This window comes from Aspergillus welwitschiae (assembly GCF_003344945.1).
Source record: "Aspergillus welwitschiae strain CBS 139.54b unplaced genomic scaffold BDQ94scaffold_1, whole genome shotgun sequence".
NCBI classification, from domain to species: Eukaryota; Fungi; Ascomycota; class Eurotiomycetes; order Eurotiales; family Aspergillaceae; genus Aspergillus; species Aspergillus welwitschiae.
The window spans coordinates 1,302,485-1,326,083 of record NW_020798695.1 but is presented as its reverse complement, the minus strand read 5'-3'; the positions used below and the strand labels follow the sequence as shown (position 1 = coordinate 1,326,083).

Genomic DNA, 23,599 nt, shown 5'->3' with positions numbered 1-23,599 from the left:
ATAAGGAACAACTATCTAGCCTCATGAATCAGCTGAACTCAACGCATCCTCACTTTGTGCGCTGTATTATACCCAACCACAAAAAGCGCCCGAAGATGTTCAACGCACCCCTGGTCCTCGATCAACTACGTTGCAACGGTGTGCTCGAAGGAATACGAATTGCACGCACGGGGTTCCCCAATCGGCTGTCATTTTCGGAATTCCGTCAACGCTACGAAGTTCTCTGCCCTGCCATGCCCAAGGGATACCTCGACGGCCGGAATGCCGCTCATGTTATGTTGCAAAAGCTCGGGCTGGACCCTGCTTGGTATCGAGTCGGTCGTACGAAGGTATTCTTCAGGGCAGGGGTCCTGGCCGAGTTGGAAGAGAAACGAGATCAGCTTATTCGCACCATCATGACCCGGTTCCAATCTGTGGCAAGGGGATTTGTCCAGCGGCGTATCTCCAACAAGCGCTTGTATCGGGCGGAAGCAACACGCATCATTCAGGACAACTTCAAGACTTACCTCCAGCTGAAAGCGAACCCATGGTGGAGACTGTATTCCAGGATGAGGCCTCTTCTGGGAGAAACTCGCACTGCCAATGAAGTCAAAAGGCGGGACGAGAAGATCAAGTCCCTGGAAGCGAAGATGAACCAGGATATAGCTGATCGACAGAAGCTAGAGGAAGAGAGGCGTCGTACCGAGATTGAAATACAGAAGATTCAACAAACGTTGGAGAGTGAGCGTGCCTTGGCTCTCGACAAGGAGGAGATATTCAAGAGACTGCAAGTCCGAGAAGTTGAGCTTAGTGAGAAGTTGGCCGGTGCTATCGCAGACCAGGAGAGCCTCGAAGATCAACTAGATGATCTAATAGCTGCCAAGAAAAGAACGGATGACGAGCTTGAGCTCCGCATAACCCAACTTGAACAGGCAGGAGAAATCATCCAACGCTTTGAGAACGAAAAGCATGAGATGCAGGCACGTCTAGAAGAACTCGAGAAGAAGCTGGCCGAGGCAGAAAGCTCTTCCCTAGAGAAGGAGGCCAAGATCAAGGAGCTGGGCCAAGAGTTAAAGATGTTGCAGAGTCACCTCAGCTTAAAAGAGCGCAAACTGCAAGATCTAGAGACAAAACTCTTGAAGACTGATCAAGATCTTGAAGTTAAGCTCTCCAAGACCTCGAGAGACCTAGACCAGTCCAAGAAACACATCAAAGAGCTCATTGAAGAAAATCGGGTCATAAGACAACAAATCACCGACCTCTCCTCAACATCCACTGGCTACGAAGAGATGCTTAGGCGAAAGGAAAGCGAAATGGCTGTTCTGCGAAATGATGCCAAGAAGCATGAAGAGGAAAAAAGATACCTAGAGTCGGAGAAGGTTTCTCTTACTACGCGACATGACAGCATGCAGGAGCGTCTACGAGAGCTGCAAGCTGAGGTAGACGCGATGAGGTCAGAGAAGGTTCAGCTTGAGCGAGAGGCGGCCGATGTCAAGAAGCTACTGGAGGCAAAGATATCAGAGGATGCCGAGGCTGGCGAAAGCCGAAAGCTTCTCGAACAGCAAATCCAAGAATTGAAAAATCAACTCTTCAAAGCACAGGCTGATTTGAGCCGGGAGCGTCAATCGCGTGATGATGTGCAAATGCTTGCCGAGCATAATCTCGCGGAGCTCAAGGACAAGTACACTTCCTTGAATGAATCAAAGATTATCATCGAAAAGGAGATGTACATTCAGCAGGACACTCTTCGTCGTGCCACGGAAGCCCGCGTTGCTGCTGAGCAGTCACGCAAGGAACTTCAAACTGAGTTGATTCAACTTCGGGACCGCTTCACGAAGGTCGAGGATGCGCGATTAAACGCAGAGGCCGACATTGAGCGCAACATCATGAAGCAGGCCAACGAGCGTCTTGAGAGTGTGCGCAAAGACCTGGATGATAAGACACGCCAGCTGGAAGAGGTAGAAGCTGAAAGGTCACGTCTTTCCACCAGAATTCAAGAATTGACCCACGCTATCGCTGAATCTGACAATTTCCGCATTCGCCATGATCAACATAAGGAACGCCTGGAGAGGGAATTGGTGACGCTCAAGGGTAGGCTTACAGCATCGGAAAATGATAACCGAGCTCTCCTCACAAAGATCCAACAAAAGAACCTCGACATAGCCCGATCGACTTCCAGGGCCAGTGACAACTCGCGCCTGCGCATAACTGCTCTCCAGAAAGAAAAGACGAAGCTCGAAGAGGACAACAAGAAAATAACCCGTCAGCTTGGCGATCTCCAAGTCAACATCACTTCTCTGGAGAAGCAGAAAGAGAAGTTGTCTTTGAGCCTGGAGGACCTTAACCACGAGGTTGCTAGAGAACACAAAGCCAGTCGGAATGCGGAAAAGGCTGCTTCCACTGCCAACATCCAATTGGCGGAGGCGAACAGAAACCTTGAGACCGAAAGACAGCTCCGGACCCAGGCACAAGCAAATACGCGCAAGCTTCAAGGCTCCCTGGATACGGCAAACAAGGAGATCGAAGATCTACACCGCCAATTAATGTTGCTGCACAAGGTAGTGGAGCCTGACTCTGATGAATCGGAATCCTGGGAGAAGGTCCAGCCTAGTCTGGCTAAGAAGGTTGATTTGGCACAATTGTTACAGACGACACAGAGTAGGTTGCAAGTCACCGAGGAGAAGTATAGTCGAGCCGAGGCCCAATTGGCGGAAATGCGTCGTCGGCATGGGGATGAAATGAAGGAGCTGGATGCACGTTACGCCTCATCTAAACGCGCCTTGCTCGAGGAGATCGACCAGAACCAGGTAGCTAGCCCTCGGACCCCTACTCACCTCAGAAAGAACTCCGACAATGTTCTGGCAAAGAAGTTCGGCACTCCTACAACGCCTAACCGTAGGCTTAACTTCAATGAAACGGCAAATGACTCTGCTCGATCTGACAGAACCGTGGATACTGTCGGCTACCAAAAGCGAATGGATCTGGCGACCGAAATTGAGGAGCTGCAGAACAAGCTTCAAATGAGCGAAATGCAGAACAAACATCTCCAAAACCAGCTTTCCCAAGCAGCACTTGGTCGTGATATGTGGCAGGAAGAAAGTCCTTCTCTTCGACGCATGCAGCTGCTTGAACGTGAGAACGGACGTCTACACGAGCAGCTCGATGACTCCTCCAAGAAGGTCTCTGCTCTTGAGAAGAACATTCGGTCAGGTGATCTTTCACTGCGGGACGTCCAAGCCAAATCGCATGAAGAACTGTACGACCTAATCAACTCGCAGGAGCAGTCCAGAAGGTCTTTGCTCAAGGTGCACAACGAAGCCATTGCAGAGTTCAGCGACGCCAAAGCTCAATTCGAAAAGCTTAAGAGGGCTAAGGCTACGCTGGAAGTAGAACTCCGTGATGCCCGTTCCGAGTTCCAGGAGCTGCAGGTCGCAAGGGACCAGGATGCTGTTAGTCGGAATCAGCTTCTTCAGGAGTTCTCTGACCTTCAAATCCGCTTGGATGCAGAGACCTCGAAGTCAGCCGATTTGGCTTCCAGTATGAGCTTGTACAAGACCCGTGCCGATGAGTATTTCAGCAAACTGGAACAAGCTGAGATTGCAGTTCTGAAGGCTACTCGAGCAGAGCAATTCGCCAAATCCCAGGCCCAGGAGGCCGAGGATACCTGTGCCCAGATAATGTCTGAGCGCAAACAAATGGATGCCCTGGTTGAAGACCTGCAACGTCAAACTCAGTCGCTCGAGGCCAGAATGGAAGATCAAGCAGCTGAGCTCCAAGGCGCACTCCAGGCCAAACAGCGTCTCCAAAACGAGCTTGAAGACTACAGAAACCAACGTGCCATTGATATTGAGGACAAGGAGACATCAATGGAACAGACTAGGCAAAAGTATCAGCGCGAATTTACCACGCTCAACAACGAATTGGAGATGGAGCGTGAAAAGGTCCTCAATGTTCGCGGTGAGAACTCACGCCTCCGTGAAGAACTTGAAGACTTGCGGAGCAAGTGGGACAATGAAGTCTTGAACAGCTCTACTTGGGCTAAGGAGAAGGCTCGAATGGACATCATGCTTCAAGACGTGACGACATCTCGTGATGAGGCAGTGAATGCTCATAATGAAGCTCAAAGCAGGGTTGTCTCCCTCCTGTCCCAGGTGAGAACTCTTCGCACCTCCGTCGACGACGTGACCGCGGAGCGCGACATGCTGCTCAAGGAGAAGAAGATGCTGGAAACCCGGTTAGCTGAGGCAGGTGAAAGGCTGGAGGATCTCGCCAAGGGCGAGAGTCCATCGATGCGCAATGCTGCAAGCATGGACCGTGAGTTGTTGGAACTTAAGTCCAAGCTTGCTCAACAGGAAGATGTTTCCGCAGCTGCAGTTGGTAAGATGAGGCGGGCGGAAGCATTGGCGACGGAGATGCAGAAGGAAGTCACTGCTGAGAGAGAAACAAATGCTCAGCTCTTCAAGGACAAGGCGGCCCTCGAAAAGCAGCTGAAGGAATCTCAACTTCGTTGCGTTGATCTCGAGACCAAGAGCTACTCATCTGGAAGCCAGGACGTCCGATTCTTACACAAGAGAATCAAGGAAGTAAGTTGCCCCATATATATGCTAAACTCGTCGTCACCATGAAGGATGCTAACAATTCTCAAACTAGCTGGAAACCCATCTGGAGGACCAAGAAGCCAAGCACAGTTCCGAGCAACGTTCGTTGCGGAATGTCGACCGCACGGTTAAAGACCTGCAGTCCCAGATCGAGCGCAGGGATAAGATGAATTCCCAGCTCAATGACGACGTCAGCAAAGCTCGCGACAAGATCGAGCGTCTTCTTCGGAACATCGAGGAGCTTCAGCACACCGACTCGGAGACGCAGCTGCAAGTGCGCCGAGCAGAGCGAGAACTCCGGGAAGAGCGGGAGAAGTCTCTCAGGCTGGAACGTGAACTAGAGGGATGGCGAGCGCTCCGGGTTGAGAGGGGCAGCGTCCTCGGACGTAGCCACGTCGGCGCTTTCAGCGACGCCGGAAGCAGGAGAGGGAGCAGCGTGTACGGAGGCGATATACCGCAGCGGATGCCTAGCAACACCAAAGGCTTCTTGTAAGAATATGACGACCTAGCAGGTTGACCCTGCTGAGCACATGGCTCTATCTAAACTCAGGCGCTAAACATTCATTTAGGGCCTGAGCGACCAATTACGACTATGACTTGATGGCAGCCCTGCATGGCTACGGAGTGTTGACGGAAGGCGGCGCTTGGATTATGCTTTTGAATGATTTTGATGTGTACTATGCTATATGATCTGTTTTAATGCTTTATGATGCATCTTGACCATATGCAGCGGATAGCCGTGTGCATCCCAGTCTTGTTATTGTTCTAATGTTATTGTTCACCAAATTATACCTCGCATTATCATTTCCTGAAGCGGTTCATAGCTCATATATATATAATAGACATCAGTACCACAAAGCTTGCTATGCAAAACCGAGTCGAAAATTAACATTGCCCACCCCTTTGAATAACAATATCCGATATCATTGAAAATTCAAAGTTAGGTTCCCATGTACAAGTCAGCCACCACAACTCAAAAATGACATGCACTGCATCATTGGCAGCAAGGGAAACCATAAACTCGGTAGACTGACAGCCAAGAACCACGGGACCCGTAGCCGCGCGGCTGCAACTGTTAGCGCTCGCTTGTCAACGGGCGGACGAACCCACCCGAGCTTGGATCAAGAGAGAGCGCGAGAGCCAGCGTCCCAGTCTCTCATTCTTCACTTCAATCCTCTCAACCACAAAGCTCCATCAGCCACGGGGATCCCCCGCGCCGCTCTTCACAATGGTAAGCCCTCATAATCAACTCCACCTCCGAACAAATCACCCTTTTAAATCAAGCGACCGTGCCCCCGAATCTTGTCCAACTCGTCACCCAAATTTCCTCCTCGCCTCTCCCTTAGCCTTCAACCACACCTAAACCTTAAGCTCAACCAAAAATTCCCCACTAACAAAATGACCAGGCGCGTAACAGCGAAAAAGCCCAATCGATGCTCTTCCGTTTCCGGGCCCAACAAGCCGCGGATCTCGGAATCATCGACATTGGGCGCACGCGCCGCCCGAAAGCCATCACCACCGTTGACTCGATCCCGATGTGCGAGAAATGGCGCGGCCAAGTGCTGAAGGAAATCTCACGCAAAGTGTCTCGGATCCAGGAGCTCAGTCTAAGCGATTACCAGATCCGGGATCTGAACGATGAGATCAACAAGCTTATGAAGGAGAAGTGGACGTGGGAGATGCAGATTCGGAACCTGGGCGGGCCCAACTATATGCGAGGCTCAGGCCGAGTGTTTGATGATGATGGGAGGGAGATACCGGGCGGTGGGAAGGGGTATCGGTATTTTGGACGAGCGAGGGAGTTACCGGGTGTGAAGGAGATGTTTGAGGCGGCGGCGAGACGGGGGAGGAGGCCGGCTGAGGAGGAGGATGAAGAAGGTGGGAAGGGGAGAGGAGGCGAGATTGCGACGAAGAAGGTCGATGCTAATTACTTTGGGTATGGGTTGGATGAGGAGGATGGGACGCTTTTGGCGTATGAGAAGCAGAAAGAGAAGGAGGCTGTTGAGCGATTGCGCAGGAAGGATGAGGATGTGGAAGATGGGTGGGAGCCGTTGCCTGGTGATGCTGGGGATGGCGTCGAGTGGAGGTTGCCTACACTTGACGAGGTCCAGGAGGAGTTGGTTGATCGACGGAGGAGGAGGTTGTTGGACAAGATCTCATGAGATTGTGCGGTTGTTGGGGCGTCTGTCCTCGTGATGCGCTATGCGCTGACTCTGGGGCTCTTTTTTGATTTTCTTTTCGTCTATCATGGGCGTTTAGGGTTTACGATGATTTCTCGTCTCCTTTTGTCTCTCTCCTACGTCTTTCTGCGGTTTTAACAAGTCTACTATGCATCTGAGGGAAGGCAAAAGCTCATTGATGATACCAACATGATTCGTTCTTTTGTACAATGGAAAGGAGATATATCTATATTACATGATTCTTTATTTATTTACAGCTTGGGTTGCTTTCTGCCCAGCTTCTCAGCCTTCAAGGCCTGAGTATAGCTGGTGGGTATCTCTCGCTCTCCGCCTTCTTGCAGACGGCGTTCTTCCTCCTTCAGATCATCAAGCATAAACCTGCCCAGGTCGCCGGCACGCCACTTTTGTATGAAGTGCAGTGCTGCCAGGTCGGTGTTTGGAATTCCGCCCTTGGCCAAGAGACCAGCATGTCGGGCGAAGTTGTTCAATAGAGGTAAAATCTCGTTTGTTGGCTCAGACCATCGCTTATATACCTCGGCGTCATTCAGGTTGATGTGATATAATAGGTAGTCGGCTAGCGTGACCGGGGAAATGACCGAGTCCTTGACGCAGCCACACAGGGCTAGCTTTAACATGTTCTCCGCGTCCGGCACGTATGGCATGAATACTCCAGGGGTATCCAAGACGTAGACATGTGAGCCACCTTCTCGTTCGATGATCTTCACGGGTGTCCCGATCTTTCTTGTGATACCTGGCTGGCCACCGGTCCGCACCGCCTTAGCTTTCCCAACACCCTGATTACGCAGGTGATTGATGAGCGTCGACTTGCCCACATTAGGCATACCAACAATCATCACCCGGCATCCAACAAGCTTGTCCGGTCCTTCTGCATCGTCCCGCAGGTGTTTCAGGATTGTGCCCACATCTGCCCGAGAGGACGAGCTCACGAAGAATGTAGCGCCGTTCTTATTGAAGGTTCGAATGGTTTTTTCTGCCTAAGTATGTATATTATATGTTAGCACTATCATACTTATGGCGCATTCCTCTCACTTGTGGTATTCCACTCACCAATTTCTGCGCATTCGATCCCGCTGTAGCACCCAGATCTCTCTTTGTATAGACGGTCAACCGCCGTGTCTTTCCCAGTGCTTCTTCGAACATAGGGTTGATAGAAGTAACAGGAACTCTGTAATCTCGACACTCGACTACATAATCAATGGAAGAGAGCATGTTCTGCATCTTCTTCAGGCCGGCCCTATGGTGGCCCAGGAAATAGGACCTCGGGATGGACCCATAGTTGGGGAAAGCCTGGCGCGGGATAAACTTGGCTGCCATTGTCATCGGTCCATAGAGTTGTTGAATGTTAGAATGTCTCTGACGACTTGAAGACTCCTATCCAGCTGGCATCATCAAGGAGTTGTGCGGAGTTGCTGCCGTGTGGAGGACATGGCCAGTGGAATTGGAGGCGAGGAAATTCCTCCGCGGGAGAGATTCTGTCGGTCAGTGAAGGCGGTGAAGAAGGCGGAATGCTTGTTCCCTACTGATGGACTGCGGCGCTCTACGTATACATCTGAGACCAACACCTGAGAGTGGAAAGAGACCCCTGTAGATATTCTCTTATGATCTGAACATATGTCTCTCTGATGAACACTTTCCGTGCACAAATGAGTCTGCAGGTCGTCGCTATACTGCAGGATCCACCAAGACAGATTCCAATACTTACTACACAGTGACTTATCACGAGGTGAATCCATGATTTGACTTCTCTTCAGGCTCATATCTCATAATTTACTTCCAATAATCGCGGTGAACTGATACGGTTCAGCCAAAGTGGTCAATTAGTCTCCTCTAAGGCGGCTTCACCCGTGCGGTTCGGAGAGCGTGCCGTGAGTCTTATCGGGAATATGATACGTCATGAGGGCCAAGGCGGGCATCGCTGGTTCCCCGCCAGACCAACTTCATCCCCTCCAGATCACCACAACAGGCTGCTCCCTAGTATGACTGAACAATGCCGTTAATATCTGCCTTTCGACCCCGTTCCACGCGGAGCTCCTCTCTCCGGCGGAGACCCCGTAGGCAGAGAAGGTCTCCGAGACGTGGCGATGTCCAACACAATGAGGAAGTTAATCGGGACGATGACGAGGAAGATGAAGAAGATGCACATTCCATCATCACTCCATCGAAGCATACCCCCAAGGCAATTCGGGTGCTACGGGGCTCTGTGTCGTCAGGGGGCCCGTTACGGCCTTTTCGTCTGATAAAGCAGGACATACTGAACTTGCGCCGCAGATATGTATCCGACTGGACTGTCTTCAATCAATTGATTTTTGCTAGTGCAGTCTATGTCTTCTTTACGAATCTTTTGCCGGGCATTACCTTCGCCAGCGACCTCTATGTACTCACTGGGCAGAACTGGGGAACTATCGAGGTCGTGTTTAGTACAGGCTTATGCGGCATCATCTTTTCACTGTAGGCCTGTCTGCACTAGGAATCGAGCAACATAGACTGACCACATCCCCCAGCTTCTCCATCCAGCCACTAACTATTCTTGGTGTTACTGGGCCCTTCTCAGTGCTGGCTGAGAATATATATTCGCTATGCGAGGATGTTTTCAAGGTGATATCTCGAGAAAGAAAAAAGAGGTTCTAGCAGTGGCTTACGATTATCCCATAGATACCATTCTTGCCGTTTATGGCCTGGTCTCTGATCCATTCGGCCTGGCTTCACTACGTCCTGGCTATAGTTAACGCTCACGACTGGACGATGCGTTATGTTACCACTTTTGCAACCGAGATCTTCTCGCTTCTCAACAGCATTATCTACTTCCATAAAGCTATCCAAGAGCTCGAAAGAGCACACGAAAGCCTATCATTTGCAGCATTTCTCTACGCTATCATAGGAGCTGTGGGAACGATGCTGCTCGCAATCTTTCTATCCACGGCCGAGAGCTGGCGTCCGCTGTTCCATCGATACATCCGAATGGGCCTGACTGAGTATGCTGCTGCGATTTCCATCATCATCTTCATCGGTCTTCCCCACGTTGGAGAACTAGCCCATTTGGATAAAATGACACTTCCCGTCAGCACCTCGTTCAAACCTACATCTCCTAGTCGTGATAGATTCCTCGTCGAATTCTGGCATCTCCCTGTATCCTGGGTGTTCGCTGCTGTCCTTCCCGGTATTATCATTACCGTGCTCTTTTTCTTCGATCATGAAGTTAGCTCGATCATCTGCACAATTGATCGCTACGGCACCAGAAAACCAGGAGGTTTCGCTTGGGACATAGTCCTCCTAGGCACCACAACAGCATTGTGCGGCATCCTAGGAATTCCTCCTGCCAACGGACTTCTTCCTCAAGCCCCTCTCCACTCGGAGTCTCTAATGCATACAGAAAAGGAGCAGCGCACAATTACAGTTGACGGAGAAGAAAAGATCGAAACATACGAGGTGAAGCGCGTTTACGAACAGCGCTGGTCAGCATTCCTCCACTCAGCCGTCATCTTCCTTTTCATCAGTCCACCATTCATGAAAGTGCTGGGATTGACCCCAACAAGCGTCCTAGCAGGGCTATTCATGTTCATGGGCGAGCAGAGTTTATCTGTCAAGTAAGCCATCATAATCCGCATCAGACCAACAAACGCAACCCAACTAACAGCACCAGCCCAATCCTCTACCGGACCTTCTACCTCTTAACTCCGCCTTCCGAGCTCCCTCCTCTCCCACCATCTCTTGCCACACAGCAACCAATTACCTCCGAAGCGGAACCCCCAACACCATCATACATCCCCATCCACCTCTACACCATCCTCCAGATCGTCATAACCGTAGCCATCTTCATCCTAACCCTCACCCGTGGTGCACCCGCATTCCCCGTGCTCATCGTCTTATTAGTCCCCTTCCGTCTTCTCGTAATGAAGCGCTGGTGGCCCCGCGAGGTCCTGAGGTTCGTAGATGCATGGGCATGCAAAGAGGGGACACCAGAGGATGACGAAGATGCTGAAGCGAAATTGCGCAGTGAGCAGTCGGGAGGGGTTTTTGCTTCGCACGACCAGTCTGGTTCTGATACTGCTGTGACTGAGGATATGCGAACGAGCCAAAGGGTTGAATTAGGTGGGGGTGATCTCGCAGATAGGCGTGGCGATGACGAGACTGGGAATGAGTGGGTTGAGCTGGGGGTTTGGAGTCGTGCTGATGAAGAGTCGGGAGGTCGGTCACAACGCAGGGATAAATGATCGCTACATTGGGGTGCTGAGGGCTATCACGATGAAGTGGCTAGCTAAACATGGGGTGATGTAACTACTATCCGGAATGAAAAATGTCTATAGATCTATAAATATATTATCATTAATATAGACAAGGCCACCGCTTCAAAGCAGGGTATCAATCAATTCATCAATGAACCATTCAATCGATGGTATGCGCCATAAACTCCTCCCCCTTTCAGTAAGAAAGCATAACGAGCAACATCAACCTAGCAATCCACCAAGCACGCCACCTACGCCCTCCACCCCTGCACAAACTCGTGCAACCGATCAATAACAACCCCAAAGATAGCATTAACACTATCACTTATAAGCTGTTCAAAATGCCGAATAGCCTCTTCCTCCGACATCTCCAGATGAAACCTCTCCTTAACCTTCAACACAGCCTTATCTGGCTCGACGCGAATATCAGGAATATTGGCATCAACCATCAGACTGAACAAGTTAAGGATGAGATTCGCCGATTTGCGGAGCGTAGTATACGCCGTGAAGCAATATTGCTTGAACTGGAGATACAAGGGGGAGGTAGTTCCGCCCATGCCCTCGACCATTTCCTTGCAGAGTTTCATCATGGGTGCGAACGGCTTGGGGTCTCGGCCGAGGATGAAGCCGAAGTCGGCGTGGAAGAAGTGACCGTCGGGCGCAAGGAGGAGGTTCTCGAGGTGACGGTCGCCGACGCCGAGGAGGTAGGTGATTACGCAATACCCGGCGCAGGATTTGATGTAGGTGTCCATTGTTTCTTTGCGGACGCCGAGGGGTTCGCTGTCGTCCGGATTGTTGGCTTTGAGGTAGGCGAGGACGGATTTGTATTTGGCGGAGATGGCGGAGAGGGAGGCGGAGGGGATGAATTGGACGGCGCCGGCGGTGGAGTTGGTGGCTAGGATGCGGTAGGGGGTGAGTTTGAGGTCGAGGTTCTCCTTTTGGAGGAGTCGGTCCATTAGGATGATAATTTGGATGACGAGTTGGTCTTGGCGGAGGTCGTCGCCGATTTTGAACAGGATGGGGAATTTTCGTCCGTCGGAGGTCTTGAACATGACTTGTAGAGGGGAGAGGGAGGATTTGAAGACATTTGCTTCGTCGGGGTAGCACCCGGTGACCTGGATTTCTGGGTCCAGGGGCAGTGGCAGTGGAGGGTCGATGTGTAGCATGTCGTTCTTCGGATCCTTGAGACACTGCTTCAATCGTTCGATCTTGAGCACCCGGTTCTCGCGGGAGAACCGGACGTCTTTGGCGATCTTTGTGAGTACAGTGACTAGTTCTCCTTGGCGCAGAAGGGTCTTTCGATGCTCCGGGTGGACTTTCTCGAGCTCTGCCATGAAGTAGTATTCGACGCGTGCGAAGAGTCTACGTTGTGCCGATAATGTTCCTGGTCCTGCATCGTCGCATTCAACCATAAGGTACCAGTGTAGGTAGTTGCCCAATTTGAAGTTGTTCGCAGCGCGGGCGATAAGGAAGTTGGCCAAAGACGAATCGTGAGCGGCATCATCGACATCACCGTGAGAGTGTTCTTCATATTTCAGAGCCTGGACAAGTTGTAGGAGGTAAAGAAGTAGCTCTTCGTCATCAGCCTTGCGTAGTCTTTCAACTGCATAAGAACGAACTGCAGGGTTATCGAAAGTCGGTCCAAGTAACTCAAGAGCATCGTCCACATCGATTTCAGTCCATTTGGGCAGTATCTCGACGGCTTGATGCGCTTCACCAACATCCCTCCAGTTGACCGACTTGACGAACTTAGTCAGCGCCCTCTTTTCACGGGTTAGGTAGTATCGGAATCGCCAGATAAGATCCTTCTCTTCGGCGGTGAGATCCTGGGTGGGCTCATATGACAGGATTACATTGAGCTCATCACGGATCTTGGGGTTTGGTTTCAAATCACGGTCCATGATGCCCGTCCGATGGCTACGGATCAGTCTCCGATGCTTGTCTTCACATGGATTACCGGTTTGACCAACTTCAGGATCGTATATTCTGATGACCCCGCCACCATCCGCGCCCTCTATTCCCGGACCAAAGCGAACTTCCGGTACGGGCTTTAGGGCAGGGTTTGCATTTGCAGGCGCACCTTGGGAGTAGGACGACATTGGAGGCGCTGGGTACTCATGATCGGACCAGACTATGGGATGATCAAAGCGCGGAAACTCGACATAGAGGATGAAATTCTCGTCATCCACTTCGTTGTCATCTGAGTCGTCTTCATCCCCGCCATGCTCCGAGCGCTTCTGTTTCGTAGCCTTCAAACGTAAGGCCCGTTTCCTTGCAGCCTCCTCCGCATTGAGTTTGAGCCTCTCCAGCTGGCGAAAGACTAGTTGGTCCATCCAGTCAATGCGCGGTATTTCCCCCATCTCATGCTTCTTGATCAAAACTTCGATGCGTTCCAGCTCCATCTCCTCTTCCGATGGGCCTAGCGGATCTGGGGCGTGGGTCTTTCGACGTTTCGGAGGTGGCGTTGATGGCGTTGTCGTTGAGGAGAAACCGTCCGCAGCCCGGTGACGATAGATCTTGCATTTCTGCCTGCCCATCTTCAATTTCCCTTCTCCATCAAATAACGGGATAGTAGTCCCGCCAAAAGGTACATAGTGTCCGAGCGCCCCTTCGCCGCCAAACGGCGAAAGATCCCAGACCGTGATGGCCAGTTGGCTTTTGAGAGGAGCATCCTTTATTGATATCGGCATCTGCAGCCACTCATTCCACGCCCGAGCAGACTTGAAGGCTTTGTATGAGGTCTGTAGAGGCACTCCTAAGGCTTTGGAATCCGACCATAGTTGGATAGTGACAAAGAGATCGGAGACGGGAGTCTGCGCGGAACCGATGTGGCGCAATTCTGGATGCCTCATAAGAAGGGAAAAGGGCGCTTGTTTCTGCTTTCCTTCTAACGAGCCACTTCATCCCTAGTTAGCGGAACAGTGCTGGATCATTGTAAGGTCGATGGAAAGCAAAGCTCACATACATCTTCACATGGATTGGGAAATCCACCTGAGTGGAAACGGTAAAGGTAAAGGCCTCCATCGTTAGCTCAGGGCCATTTGTGTCCACCGTATATCAAACCACTGTGCCTTCATTGCAAGTATGAAATGAGGACTGGAACTGGGTTGCCGGGGAAGTGAGCGGCGAGTGACATTGGATGGGGAGCTCCGGCTGGAGACCCAATGGAGCCGCAGCGGCTGATTGGCGGGAGGCCTGGGGCAACAGCCAGCGATGACGCGGGGTCCTACAGGATCACGTGCAGCACGCGTTCAGCGCGCGCTTCGGCGGGTTTGCCTGTGTCTGGCGAACAAGAAAGAAATATTCGGAGAGAAGAATATCACGGGTTGCTATTTGGGACTCGATGAGCCCATAGCTCATGCTGACTCGCAACTCATCTGTTTATGCCTCTATTGCATCCCGGCGATTCTTTGTATCTGTCCTTTGTCTTCCTACCCTTTATCCACTCGACTAAGGCGGCCGCAATCGTGTTCTTTGTCAACCCCTCCTCCCCCCCGTGTGTTGTCGCAGGATATCTGCTCGGCGGCTAGAGATGGCACCTTCTCTTTCCTCTACATATTCGAATCGCCCTGTATCGCAAGGATCGCCATCCGATAAGGAGAATCGCTCAAGTGCAACGGGGATCACTAAGAGAAACCAACCGCAAACGATGGCACACGCCCGTAGAGCTAAGCGAGCTCGACTATCAACAAGAGACTCTAATGTGCAAGCCACTCAGTCTCAAGTAGCATCGCAGGCGACACGGAATAGTGCCAATCAGTTTTACGATCCGGATCAAGACCACCGAGAAAGGCGACAAGTTCGTAAGGGCCTGAGAGATTTGACGCGGGACCTCAACGGTAAGGCCGACTCGAGCTCTTCAACTTGCCGCCGAGTCTGACATAGTTTATGGTAGACTCTAGAAATGAATATCTACAGTCCGGAAACCAGGGCCTGCGGGACACCATAAAGAAAGCGAACGAGATCTTTGAGAATGTCAAGCAGACTTCTGACGCAACCATCGATTCACGGTTGCTTGTTCAAGCGGCAGACCTCTCATACAAAAAGACGGCACAGTTGGTGCTGGGGGACGCCAGTGCAGGAATAGATGTGGACGAGTTTGTCTCGAAGTGTATCTCTTTTATGCGCCGGGCACCTGCGGATTCCCAAGATTCGATGCCTTCCAGCACCCAACGGCGGCGGACGGGTATCGGAAGGACTCAAATGGACCCCAACGACAGCGACGAGGACCAAGGGGATGCAATGAACTGGGACTGGCTCGGACGCGCTGCTTGTTTCTGTAGTAATGCCCGACCATCAGTTCCTGGCTTCCTACTGGGACCGCTTTCGGTACAGAAGCGCGTCAGACAGCAACCCGTACGAAGAGCCCGTGAACGAATTGACCCAGCACGGGCCGTTGCACCGCAAGAGCTTCAGGAAAAGGACCTGGACAGGCAAGAAACATCGAATTTGACTACTATGTGTGCCAGCATCAATCGGCTTTTGGCAAGAACCCAAAACAATGGACAAGACGTGGTAGAGGCAGAATTGTCGCAGTTATCCGAGGAGCCCGACGAAGATACGGTGCAAGAGGTGATGGCGAGGAACAATGTAGCCGATGATGGAGGTGTTCCTCTGTTCCAATTCTGCATCAATCCAAACTCTTTCGGACAAAGTGTAGAGAATCTATTCTACGTTAGCTTTTTGGTCCGGGATGGCTTGGTTGGAATCGCAGTGGATAGCCGGGGCCTGCCCACTTTGCGTAAGTCCTATTCAGTACCCTCGATGATGTGGGCATCTAATTGACCATCCTCAACCAGATTCTGCAAAGCCTCATGCGCCTAGTGAAGCCCAGAGATTGGGCATCAAGAAGCGTCAGGCCATTTTCACACTTGACTTTGAGACTTGGCAAGAATTGGTCCAAGTCTATGACATCAAGGACCCCATCATTCCTCATCGGGAGGAAGAGACGCAAAATACAGCACAATCCTGGCAAGGATAAGAGGAAATGATTTGAATGCGTTCTGAGAAGTGCGTTGTGTATTGATTATTTTGTGGTAGTGCTTTGATCATGCGCCTGTGGATATCGTGATACCCATTTTGAGTTACCGGTGTTGGTATGCATTTTGAGAATGAATTTTTGTCACGGCGTATGGGTGTCTTCAATGAATTAAATACATGGCATGGTCCACAAATGCAGAATCGCAGAGCTTGTCCCCAAGGTTTTGCATCCAGCAGAGGGATAAACAATGGTCCCTGGTGGGCAACTAGTGCTGCTGGCCAGATCGTCATTGGTTCCAGGACAACCTCCCAACTTAATCTCCAATTGCAAACCCCACCCAGCTGAGTCCCTGACAATTGGCATGTGGTTGACAGCTTATGTGGAGAAGTAAATAGGATTAATGGTCCGACCTGCCTCGAGGACTGGCAGGTTAGAGTTAGATACTCATTATACGAAAGTAGAGAAGCTTAGCAGCTTCCGGAAATATTCACCAGGCACGTAACACCGATCGCTCCTGCTGGTTGCGGGAACACAAGAGGACGGGCCTGGGTGCCTTACGTCATAGGCTCTGAGCCCGAGTGAATTCCCCAGGCAGAGCTGCTCGTCCCCGATCGATCGCGACCTTATCTTCTTTTGTACACACTTTCACATCACTAGACTCTCGTGGTCTTCCACCCGTCAGCAGCTTGGTTTCACCAAATCGCTGCTCCGCCGCACAACATTCATCATGGCGCCCCAGCTCTTCCCGGCGAATCCTTCAGAGGTCATGGTGATCCGCAATGTGACTTCCAATGTCATCACCTTAAGTTTGCCATTTGCGCGTTTCGGTCGGCTCAAGTTTGGTGGACGTGGTACACTTGGTTCGCACTTCATTCCTTATTCTTCTACTCAGGCTCACGCTCCCTTGGTATCATTGTGATTCTACTGTGAGCATCACTTACATTCTCATGCTAACGGTATCACAACGTTGGTGAAAATAGTTAAAATGGAAACGGGTTCTGTCGCTGTCTTCTCTCCTGTTAATCTGACCCCAGAAGTGCGCGATACCATCACCGGTCTCGGTGGCAATGTCAAATACATTGCGGCTCTGGATATGGAGCATCATATTCACTTGACCGCGTGGAAAGAGGCATTTCCTGACGCTGCAATTATCGCTCCCGAAGGGCTCTGGGAAAAGCGCCAGTCGAACCCCAAAACTAAGGACTCTGCACCTTTCGAACATGTTTTCCGAAAGGATGCCAATGGACAGCAGAAGATTTCAGAAGAATTTGACGCGGAATTTGAAACGGAATATGTGCATGGCCACCCTTCGCGCGAACTTGTCTTCTACCATCGCCCATCCCGCACACTTATCGAGGCGGATCTTTTGTTCAACTTGCCTGCCAGAGAGCAGTATTCTAGGACCCAAGAGAGCGCCACGTCGGGCATTTTTACCAAGATGGTGTCTCCATTGATGTCCGCTTCTTCACCTGCGACTTGGCAGAAGAGATTTGCCTGGTATATCCTGTCTAGTGGAGATCGGCAGGCATTCACAGAGTCCATTCGCAGAATCGACAAGTGGGATTTCAATCGCCTGATTCCTTGCCATGGGGACGTGGTCGAGAGCGGCGCGAAGGGGGTTTTCCGCACCGTCATGGAATGGTTTCTTGCTGATCGGAAGCATGTGTAGTACGACAGATGATTTCCCAGTCTAATGCGTTAATGTCTTATCTCCTGGATTCCCTTGCCTGTTGGTCTCCCGTCTTATTTTCTTTCGAGGGACGCGACTTGAGATATCTTGAGGACGACAGCTTGCTATCTCGTGGTGTTCTTTAACGCCCTACTTTCAATGTATCAATAGCATTATATGAATGTAATTATGAGAACGAGCTGCGCTGTGCCTCTTATTTAGAGCAGGTATCGTGCGCTCTTCGGAGGGCACCCCCTGTATTTACGTAGCTCTTGTGCGCTCCCTTACATCGGGGTGAAAGTCAGCAACGGCAGTGATTGGCGGCCATTCAAGCAAAACTGTATCTTGATGCCTGAGGATGCTCACCGCTGATTTCACCACCTTCTAAAGAGAAACTAGGTGATGCTTTTCATTGCTCTATATACAGTACTTCCAAGTCTATACAGAAAGCACCACACTTCACAAACTCGTCAAAACACCGGCGAAGAAACATTTCTGGAAATCTCCAAGATACTGGGAAGCTCCTCAGCTGGAGTCCGTCCCATACCGCACTCGGTCGCCACTCCAAAATCAGACACCACTGACTTGGCCGTCTGGATCCTCCGGCGGGTGCCCTCCTCATCGTGGGCATGCACGACCCCCAAATACAACCGGGCATGTTGGCTCAGCTCCAGCTTCTTCAGGGGTTCAAAGTAGGCGATATCATCTCGGTCTTTGGGCACAGGCATATGCACCCAAGTGATCGGGCGAGGATGAATACGCTTGTGAATATTATTGGCCAGATCGACCAGGAGACTGAGATCCTCCGGCTCGACAAAATGCTTGTGCCCCAGGTCCCCGTAGCACAAGTGAAAACCGAGCGGGATCTCAGCGGGGATGATATTGATGTTGCTGACACGCTGAATACGCTCCAGAACCCCCTCCATTACTGGAGAGAAATGAGGCTTGAAGAAGGGATCCGTGAGCCGGCCGCGCTCATTCTCAAGCGCCGTGACCTCGAAGCAGACGTCCCACTGGAGGGCGAGGTCATGGGCAGGAATGTTCTGGATGATAGACTGGACCGATTCAATCATGCGCTGCTCGTACAAGGGGTCCAGCTGAGCATGGAACTTTGCTCTCGTATGACCCTGCACGCAGTTGAGTGGTAGAGGGAGCGAGACCTGGAATCGGACCCCGGATGGGATGACCTTTTGCTCCCGGAGCTTTAGGAAGGTTTGATAGGATTCGAACGCAACTGTGTCATACCGGGTCGGCTTAATGTCATCCAGGGTGAAACCGGGATGGTCGGCGGGCACGTCGGTTCCTCCCAGGAACTGATGGATGGTCTCCTTGGGGAAACAATCGACCTGCCATCGGATATAGTTGTCGCGAATGCCCGTCTCGCCGTCTGGAATGGCGAATAGTCGTCCTGGCAGCGCGGCAGGAATCTTGTTGAAGACCTCTTCCGCCGAAGAGAGAGGGATACTGCCTAGCAGAAGGACACCGGATGGCATTGAGCTTTCACCGGACATATTGAAGGGCGTCGGGTTGGGATGGGATCGCTAAGAAATCTGCCAGAAAAAAAAGAGATGTGATTTTTGAGGGACGGAGGGAGCATGGGACGCAGGCAGGGTGACAGGGAATAAGTAGACAGACAGCCTCCTGTTTCTGTCATTGTGCCACCAGGATGTTCCGCTTCTCGCCGATACCGTCTCCTCTAGTTTGCCTTTCCCACTAACATCCTGGATCGGTCTTGAGCGATTCTTTGTCTGATGTGATGGGAGGGGGAATTGGCCGCAGATATCTCCACTTCCAGTGGGGAATAGACAAGGGCCGAACCATGATCCATGCGGCGCCGACAGGCACCAAAAGCTGCACGTCGACGATCACTATGGCCATCAGATGGACAGTATTGGCTGGATTAGAATGAGGGCGGCCTAACAGCTCAGTCATACAGTCTTCCCTGTCTGGAGGCTGTGTTTGTAGTGAGGAGACTGGTCACTAATCCCACGATTGCGGCGTTTCCCCTCTTGCGGCTATGCTTCCCGTCAATGGCAGTAGTATATGCTCTAGCCCCCCCCCCCCCCCCCCCCCCCCCCCCCCCCCCCCCCCCCCCCCCCCCCCCCCCCCAGCAGCTAGAAGGCCGCGGCCGACCTTCCTCCACGCATTTCCTCTATTCGTTTCCCCTCATCGCACTCAATGGCGAACTCATATTTTCGCTTTGTACCGGCAGCCTGACGCCCCAGCAAATTGGCTATTATCAGGCTCATGGCAGTGATGACTCGAGACAATGAGCTAACAACTAATGTTGGTGGGTTCTTCTTCGCTTTAGCTGCGGTCCTGGCCTGAGTGTTGTCCAGAAAATAGTATCGCTCGCGGGCTCCGATCGGATGAAATTATTGGACCTGGCACTTTCGTTCGAGAATAGCGAGGGCCGACACATAATTTCCGTCGAGCACCAAGGAAATCGTCCAGGTATGGCAGCCATATTGTTCTTATCCTCTCGCAAATAGCTAATCTTCTTTGATCTGGCTGGGGCAAACTTACATCGTCGCCTGTGTCTGCTACTCGTTCACATCATGGTCATCAAGACATCGGTACTTCTCTACTACCGTCAGATATTTTCCATTCGATGGCTCCAGATCATCTCTCGTGTCATTGGAGTCGCGGTATTCATATAATCTAACCTGACGTTCGTCGCCTTGTTGCAGTGCATCCCGCTCTCCTGTCTCTGGACAGGGAAGCCTGGACAATGTATCGATGCGACTTCCCGTTCACCACTCTAGCGTGAGTACATAGCCAAGAGTTGCCAGTTGCCCACCCTCGATTTCGATCCACCCTAAGACAGTGAATGCTCTCACCGACGTCGCCAGCTTGGCTATACCTGTAAAGCCGGTTCTCAACCCAGATATGAAAGCAGCCCGCAAGATCTATGTCCTCAGTATGTTTCTGCTCGGTGGGATGTAATGTTATCTTTTGTCGTGTTGAATTCTGAGAGCCATTGAGAAGCAGACTTAGCCAAATTGAAGCATTCTGTTGACATGATCGACATGGACATTGCTGGTAACCGTGGTCGACAAAACGGATCGAGGAACCTCGAGCTCATGTCACTCTGCCTAAGGACGCCACGTTGCAGTGGGTTTTCATGTTATTGCTCCCTCCTACCTTTGGATGACTTGTCCATTCTTCCATTTGTTGTTAACTCCCTTGCGCTGTATCACCATCCACGGTCACTGGGGGCTAAGCAAACATGAATGTCTTTCAGACCTGACAGTGAATCAATCGCTCAGAACAATAACTAGCACTCTATTACTACAAATAGGCTACTCAGACATGGCACTGTTACGTTTCTATGATCGCTGTAATATTCCCTGATTCCTCGAGATATAACAGGCGGGTTCTTTCTCTCCGAAGTTGGTCATCCTTACATGAATAACTTTGACAGCATTCAACAGTCATATCTATTTTGATTGATCTTTTGTTGAACACATCTGCTATACTCCATAGTTACCCCATTCGATGTGCCCTTGGCTAGGAAGGGAAACCCCCCTTGCCTTCCAGGCGTTCGTTTCTTAGCAATGAATGCTATGAAGACATTAGAGTAGCGGTGTCTGGCCATGAAAATACTTGTGCTTCCGTTACGAAAAGATTCACCATAACGGTCTGTCCGTGAGGGTTACCAGATATGTTAATGGTGGCTTCCACAGCAGCCTTCTCACTAGTTCCTGGTACAGTAAATAGAGGCGGTCCTAGTCGTCCGCATTCATCTGATACTGTATGTTTTATAACCTGAAACAGTCAGCCTCTAGTGTAACAGGCATTCGATTTAGAAGATTTCTTTTTCTTGCAGATTAGGCTATCGGATTTTGTACCATATTTTCCAGAGCAGTCGATAATATAATAGTTCTCACTGTTAAAATAGGACAGGGAGCTTCGGAGAGAGTCTGAGATGTAATGGTAGTCCGAAATATATGCCAAAGGGATATTCTTCTGAGTCAGGTATACCAGGAGGGCTGTCTGTTTCAAGAAGTTGCTCATAAAAAGTCAGTATAGTTACTGAATTCGGGGAAACTTTATATACTATCATTAATACAGGATGAGACAAGCAATTGCTTAATACTATATCATTCAGACTAGCTATTAGCTAAGCTATATACAAGATAGAAAATAAGATTTGATATCAAGCTATAGTTGGACGCGATTTAAGGAACAGGCAAGAAGTCATGTGTGAGGCGGTCAGCTCTCTAGGCAGTATCCCTTTAAAGCCAAAGCCAAAGCCCAAGCCCGTGGAAAGATTCTCCGGCGTTGACCCCTTGGTTGCCGTAAGCTTAAGGTTTCCACGCGCTAAACTCTACCATCGTAAACGGGTTAGGTTAGTAAGGCCTTGAGCTTCGGGGTCAGTCCGATTTACAGGATCCGTGAGCACCGCGGAACCCCTAGTTAGTGGGAACTCGGAAGATATTACCAATAAAAGAAGCCTAGAAGATTGAGAAATTCTCCGTCGTCAGATTTTGCTGCCAGTAAGTTGACTACTCAAGTAGCAAGTAGATAGATCAGGCAACACCCACCACTGGCGGAGAAGGGCACGAACACCGGCCAGGCCATGGAATCCCCGACTGCTGTCAGTCAAGACGATCGGAATGTGAAAAATGACGTAGGTGTGTAAACAGCCAAGTACACGGCCAAGATTATAGTGACAAAGAAGACTATGCTAGTATCTACAAATTAATGGCTTTCACTACGTTGTGCCTACTGGTTCCTGTACAACAACAACAACCTTTACTGGCAGCGCCACATAAACGACGTGTTCTAGGCTGCCACGCATCTCCCCTGACGTCACAGCCGGTGTTCCAGCTCTGGTGCTTTGTCTGCGTGTTTACTTTTGGAGTCGTTTCCTTCCCCCCTTTTTCCATTTCCCTTCCATGGGTGACTGATCCGATTATTCAGTCTTGGGTCACCCGGTCGGCGATGGGTAGTCGGATGGACTGACTCCAGCAAAGTACTCCATCCACAGGGCGGGAGAAACATGGGTCACTCACACACCCACTAGGAAAAAAGAAGGGACTGGCAACGATCCCCTAAACCGGAGGGGGTAAAGTCGGGGCGCTATTGAAGTTAGCGGGTGGATGTGCGGTGGAGAGGAACAATAGCCTAGTGCTGGGGACCAGTGGAGAGCAATACTTGGTAGCTACGATTTTCAAGCAGTTTTATTTTATTTTTTCTCAAGCGAGTGGTTCAGCCTTAAAGTAGGCTGCTCTGCAGATTATACAATGAGATGTACAGTATGTGGCTGAGTGAGGCGTGGTTCGTTTGTATGTGGAACCTATTTCATGGCTGCCTATAAGTTGGACCATAGAATGATAACTTCGTACCTGGAGCTGCGGACGCGGCGCAAACACAGCCCATTGTAGCATTGTGACGCCCTCACCCGATCCCAAAAGAACCACTAATTAATTTAGTTTCTTCACACCGAATTGACAAGAAAAATCTACTTTGTAAAACCTTCCCGCCCTATCCCCATCCACTTCTCGCCAGCGGGTCGATCAGTTACCCAGCCTGGTTGAGGAGAATGTTGCGCACTGGACGTTGGGCAGGACGCAAGATTGCCGGCTGGCCAATCGTAGTGCCAAAAGCGATGTCATGTCACTGGCAGACCCGGTGATCAGAACAGACTAGAATTACCAGAAAAGAGTCGATGAGCAAGGGAAATTTATTTCCCCCCTCTAGTCCTTCTTGGTCTTGCCTCGCCCATGAAAATTCGTGTCGCGGATCATCGGCTTTTCTGAGAAGCTTGATCGTCATTTCGATTATTTAAATCACACCTCCACCTCATCTTCTTTTCTCTCGTCGCTTCTTGCTGGTTATCCTACGGTTTACTTCTCGTCCCTAGTACTCTAGTGACGCTAGTTGTTTACTTCGTGCTTGCTCCGACAGCTCCTACATCATACTATTGGCGACCCTGCATTTGC

General features: G+C 50.8%; 9 protein-coding genes across 9 annotated transcripts; 6 read left to right on the top strand and 3 right to left on the bottom strand.

The window, feature by feature from the left end:
* Window positions 1–1,844: 1,844 nt before the first annotated feature.
* Window positions 1,845–5,556, top strand: BDQ94DRAFT_133125 (type II myosin). Its single transcript, XM_026764210.1, has 3 exons — window positions 1,845–4,562; window positions 4,630–5,066; window positions 5,147–5,556. Exons 1-3 carry the CDS (start codon window positions 1,866–1,868, stop codon window positions 5,151–5,153), a joined length of 3,141 nt encoding a protein of 1,046 aa, XP_026632489.1. The 5' UTR covers window positions 1,845–1,865; the 3' UTR covers window positions 5,154–5,556.
* Window positions 5,557–5,753: 197 nt separating this feature from the next.
* On the top strand, window positions 5,754–6,873 carry BDQ94DRAFT_5750 (pre-mRNA-splicing factor ISY1). The gene has a single exon (XM_026776087.1). The coding sequence runs from the start codon at window positions 6,011–6,013 to the stop codon at window positions 6,737–6,739; it is 729 nt and encodes a 242-aa protein (XP_026632488.1). The 5' UTR covers window positions 5,754–6,010; the 3' UTR covers window positions 6,740–6,873.
* BDQ94DRAFT_5749 (putative GTPase MTG1) lies at window positions 6,874–8,203 on the bottom strand. Its single transcript, XM_026776086.1, has 2 exons — window positions 7,826–8,203; window positions 6,874–7,752 (listed from the first exon to the last, which is right to left on the bottom strand). The coding sequence occupies exons 1-2, from the start codon at window positions 8,096–8,098 to the stop codon at window positions 7,009–7,011; spliced, it is 1,017 nt and encodes a 338-aa protein (XP_026632487.1). The 5' UTR covers window positions 8,099–8,203; the 3' UTR covers window positions 6,874–7,008.
* A 562-nt stretch (window positions 8,204–8,765) lies between these two features.
* Window positions 8,766–10,989, top strand: BDQ94DRAFT_165174 (HCO3 transporter family-domain-containing protein; the record flags this gene model as incomplete). Its single annotated transcript, XM_026770226.1, has 4 exons — window positions 8,766–9,226; window positions 9,280–9,373; window positions 9,431–10,362; window positions 10,419–10,989. The coding sequence occupies 4 exons, from the start codon at window positions 8,766–8,768 to the stop codon at window positions 10,987–10,989; spliced, it is 2,058 nt and encodes a 685-aa protein (XP_026632486.1).
* Window positions 10,990–11,120: 131 nt separating this feature from the next.
* BDQ94DRAFT_5737 (phosphatidylinositol 3-kinase VPS34) lies at window positions 11,121–14,104 on the bottom strand. The gene is made up of 2 exons (XM_026776084.1): window positions 13,967–14,104; window positions 11,121–13,899 (listed from the first exon to the last, which is right to left on the bottom strand). Exons 1-2 carry the CDS (start codon window positions 14,023–14,025, stop codon window positions 11,253–11,255), a joined length of 2,706 nt encoding a protein of 901 aa, XP_026632485.1. The 5' UTR covers window positions 14,026–14,104; the 3' UTR covers window positions 11,121–11,252.
* A 192-nt stretch (window positions 14,105–14,296) lies between these two features.
* Window positions 14,297–16,225, top strand: BDQ94DRAFT_133118 (non-structural maintenance of chromosomes element 4 family protein). Its single transcript, XM_026764208.1, has 3 exons — window positions 14,297–14,840; window positions 14,897–15,742; window positions 15,801–16,225. Exons 1-3 carry the CDS (start codon window positions 14,534–14,536, stop codon window positions 15,980–15,982), a joined length of 1,335 nt encoding a protein of 444 aa, XP_026632484.1. The 5' UTR covers window positions 14,297–14,533; the 3' UTR covers window positions 15,983–16,225.
* A 384-nt stretch (window positions 16,226–16,609) lies between these two features.
* Window positions 16,610–17,851, top strand: BDQ94DRAFT_133117 (uncharacterized protein). The gene is made up of 2 exons (XM_026764207.1): window positions 16,610–16,842; window positions 16,963–17,851. The coding sequence occupies exons 1-2, from the start codon at window positions 16,710–16,712 to the stop codon at window positions 17,649–17,651; spliced, it is 822 nt and encodes a 273-aa protein (XP_026632483.1). The 5' UTR covers window positions 16,610–16,709; the 3' UTR covers window positions 17,652–17,851.
* Window positions 17,851–19,594, bottom strand: BDQ94DRAFT_133115 (uncharacterized protein). Its single transcript, XM_026764206.1, has one exon. It carries the CDS (start codon window positions 19,160–19,162, stop codon window positions 18,122–18,124), a length of 1,041 nt encoding a protein of 346 aa, XP_026632482.1. The 5' UTR covers window positions 19,163–19,594; the 3' UTR covers window positions 17,851–18,121.
* A 2,512-nt stretch (window positions 19,595–22,106) lies between these two features.
* Window positions 22,107–22,868, top strand: BDQ94DRAFT_133105 (uncharacterized protein). Its single transcript, XM_026764205.1, has 2 exons — window positions 22,107–22,284; window positions 22,346–22,868. Exons 1-2 carry the CDS (start codon window positions 22,280–22,282, stop codon window positions 22,617–22,619), a joined length of 279 nt encoding a protein of 92 aa, XP_026632481.1. The 5' UTR covers window positions 22,107–22,279; the 3' UTR covers window positions 22,620–22,868.
* The last annotated feature ends 731 nt before the right edge of the window (window positions 22,869–23,599 follow it).

What these genes read in the sequence shown, in the direction of transcription:
- BDQ94DRAFT_133125 (XM_026764210.1), top strand. Translation starts at nt 1,866, where the DNA reads ATGAAGCAGGCCAACGAGCGTCTTGAGAGTGTGCGCAAAGACCTGGAT. An exon ending in TACACAAGAGAATCAAGGAA is followed by an intron (nt 4,563 to 4,629) that starts GTAAGTTGCCCC and finishes TTCTCAAACTAG; the next exon opens with CTGGAAACCCATCTGGAGGA.
- BDQ94DRAFT_5750 (XM_026776087.1), top strand. Translation starts at nt 6,011, where the DNA reads ATGCTCTTCCGTTTCCGGGCCCAACAAGCCGCGGATCTCGGAATCATC.
- BDQ94DRAFT_5749 (XM_026776086.1), bottom strand. Translation starts at nt 8,098, where the DNA reads ATGACAATGGCAGCCAAGTTTATCCCGCGCCAGGCTTTCCCCAACTAT. An exon ending in GATCGAATGCGCAGAAATTG is followed by an intron (nt 7,753 to 7,825) that starts GTGAGTGGAATA and finishes ATACATACTTAG; the next exon opens with GCAGAAAAAACCATTCGAAC.
- BDQ94DRAFT_5737 (XM_026776084.1), bottom strand. Translation starts at nt 14,025, where the DNA reads ATGGAGGCCTTTACCTTTACCGTTTCCACTCAGGTGGATTTCCCAATC. An exon ending in TTCCCAATCCATGTGAAGAT is followed by an intron (nt 13,900 to 13,966) that starts GTATGTGAGCTT and finishes CTAGGGATGAAG; the next exon opens with TGGCTCGTTAGAAGGAAAGC.
- BDQ94DRAFT_133118 (XM_026764208.1), top strand. Translation starts at nt 14,534, where the DNA reads ATGGCACCTTCTCTTTCCTCTACATATTCGAATCGCCCTGTATCGCAA. An exon ending in TTTGACGCGGGACCTCAACG is followed by an intron (nt 14,841 to 14,896) that starts GTAAGGCCGACT and finishes AGTTTATGGTAG; the next exon opens with ACTCTAGAAATGAATATCTA. An exon ending in CCGGGGCCTGCCCACTTTGC is followed by an intron (nt 15,743 to 15,800) that starts GTAAGTCCTATT and finishes ATCCTCAACCAG; the next exon opens with ATTCTGCAAAGCCTCATGCG.
- BDQ94DRAFT_133117 (XM_026764207.1), top strand. Translation starts at nt 16,710, where the DNA reads ATGGCGCCCCAGCTCTTCCCGGCGAATCCTTCAGAGGTCATGGTGATC. An exon ending in TGGTGGACGTGGTACACTTG is followed by an intron (nt 16,843 to 16,962) that starts GTTCGCACTTCA and finishes TGGTGAAAATAG; the next exon opens with TTAAAATGGAAACGGGTTCT.
- BDQ94DRAFT_133115 (XM_026764206.1), bottom strand. Translation starts at nt 19,162, where the DNA reads ATGTCCGGTGAAAGCTCAATGCCATCCGGTGTCCTTCTGCTAGGCAGT.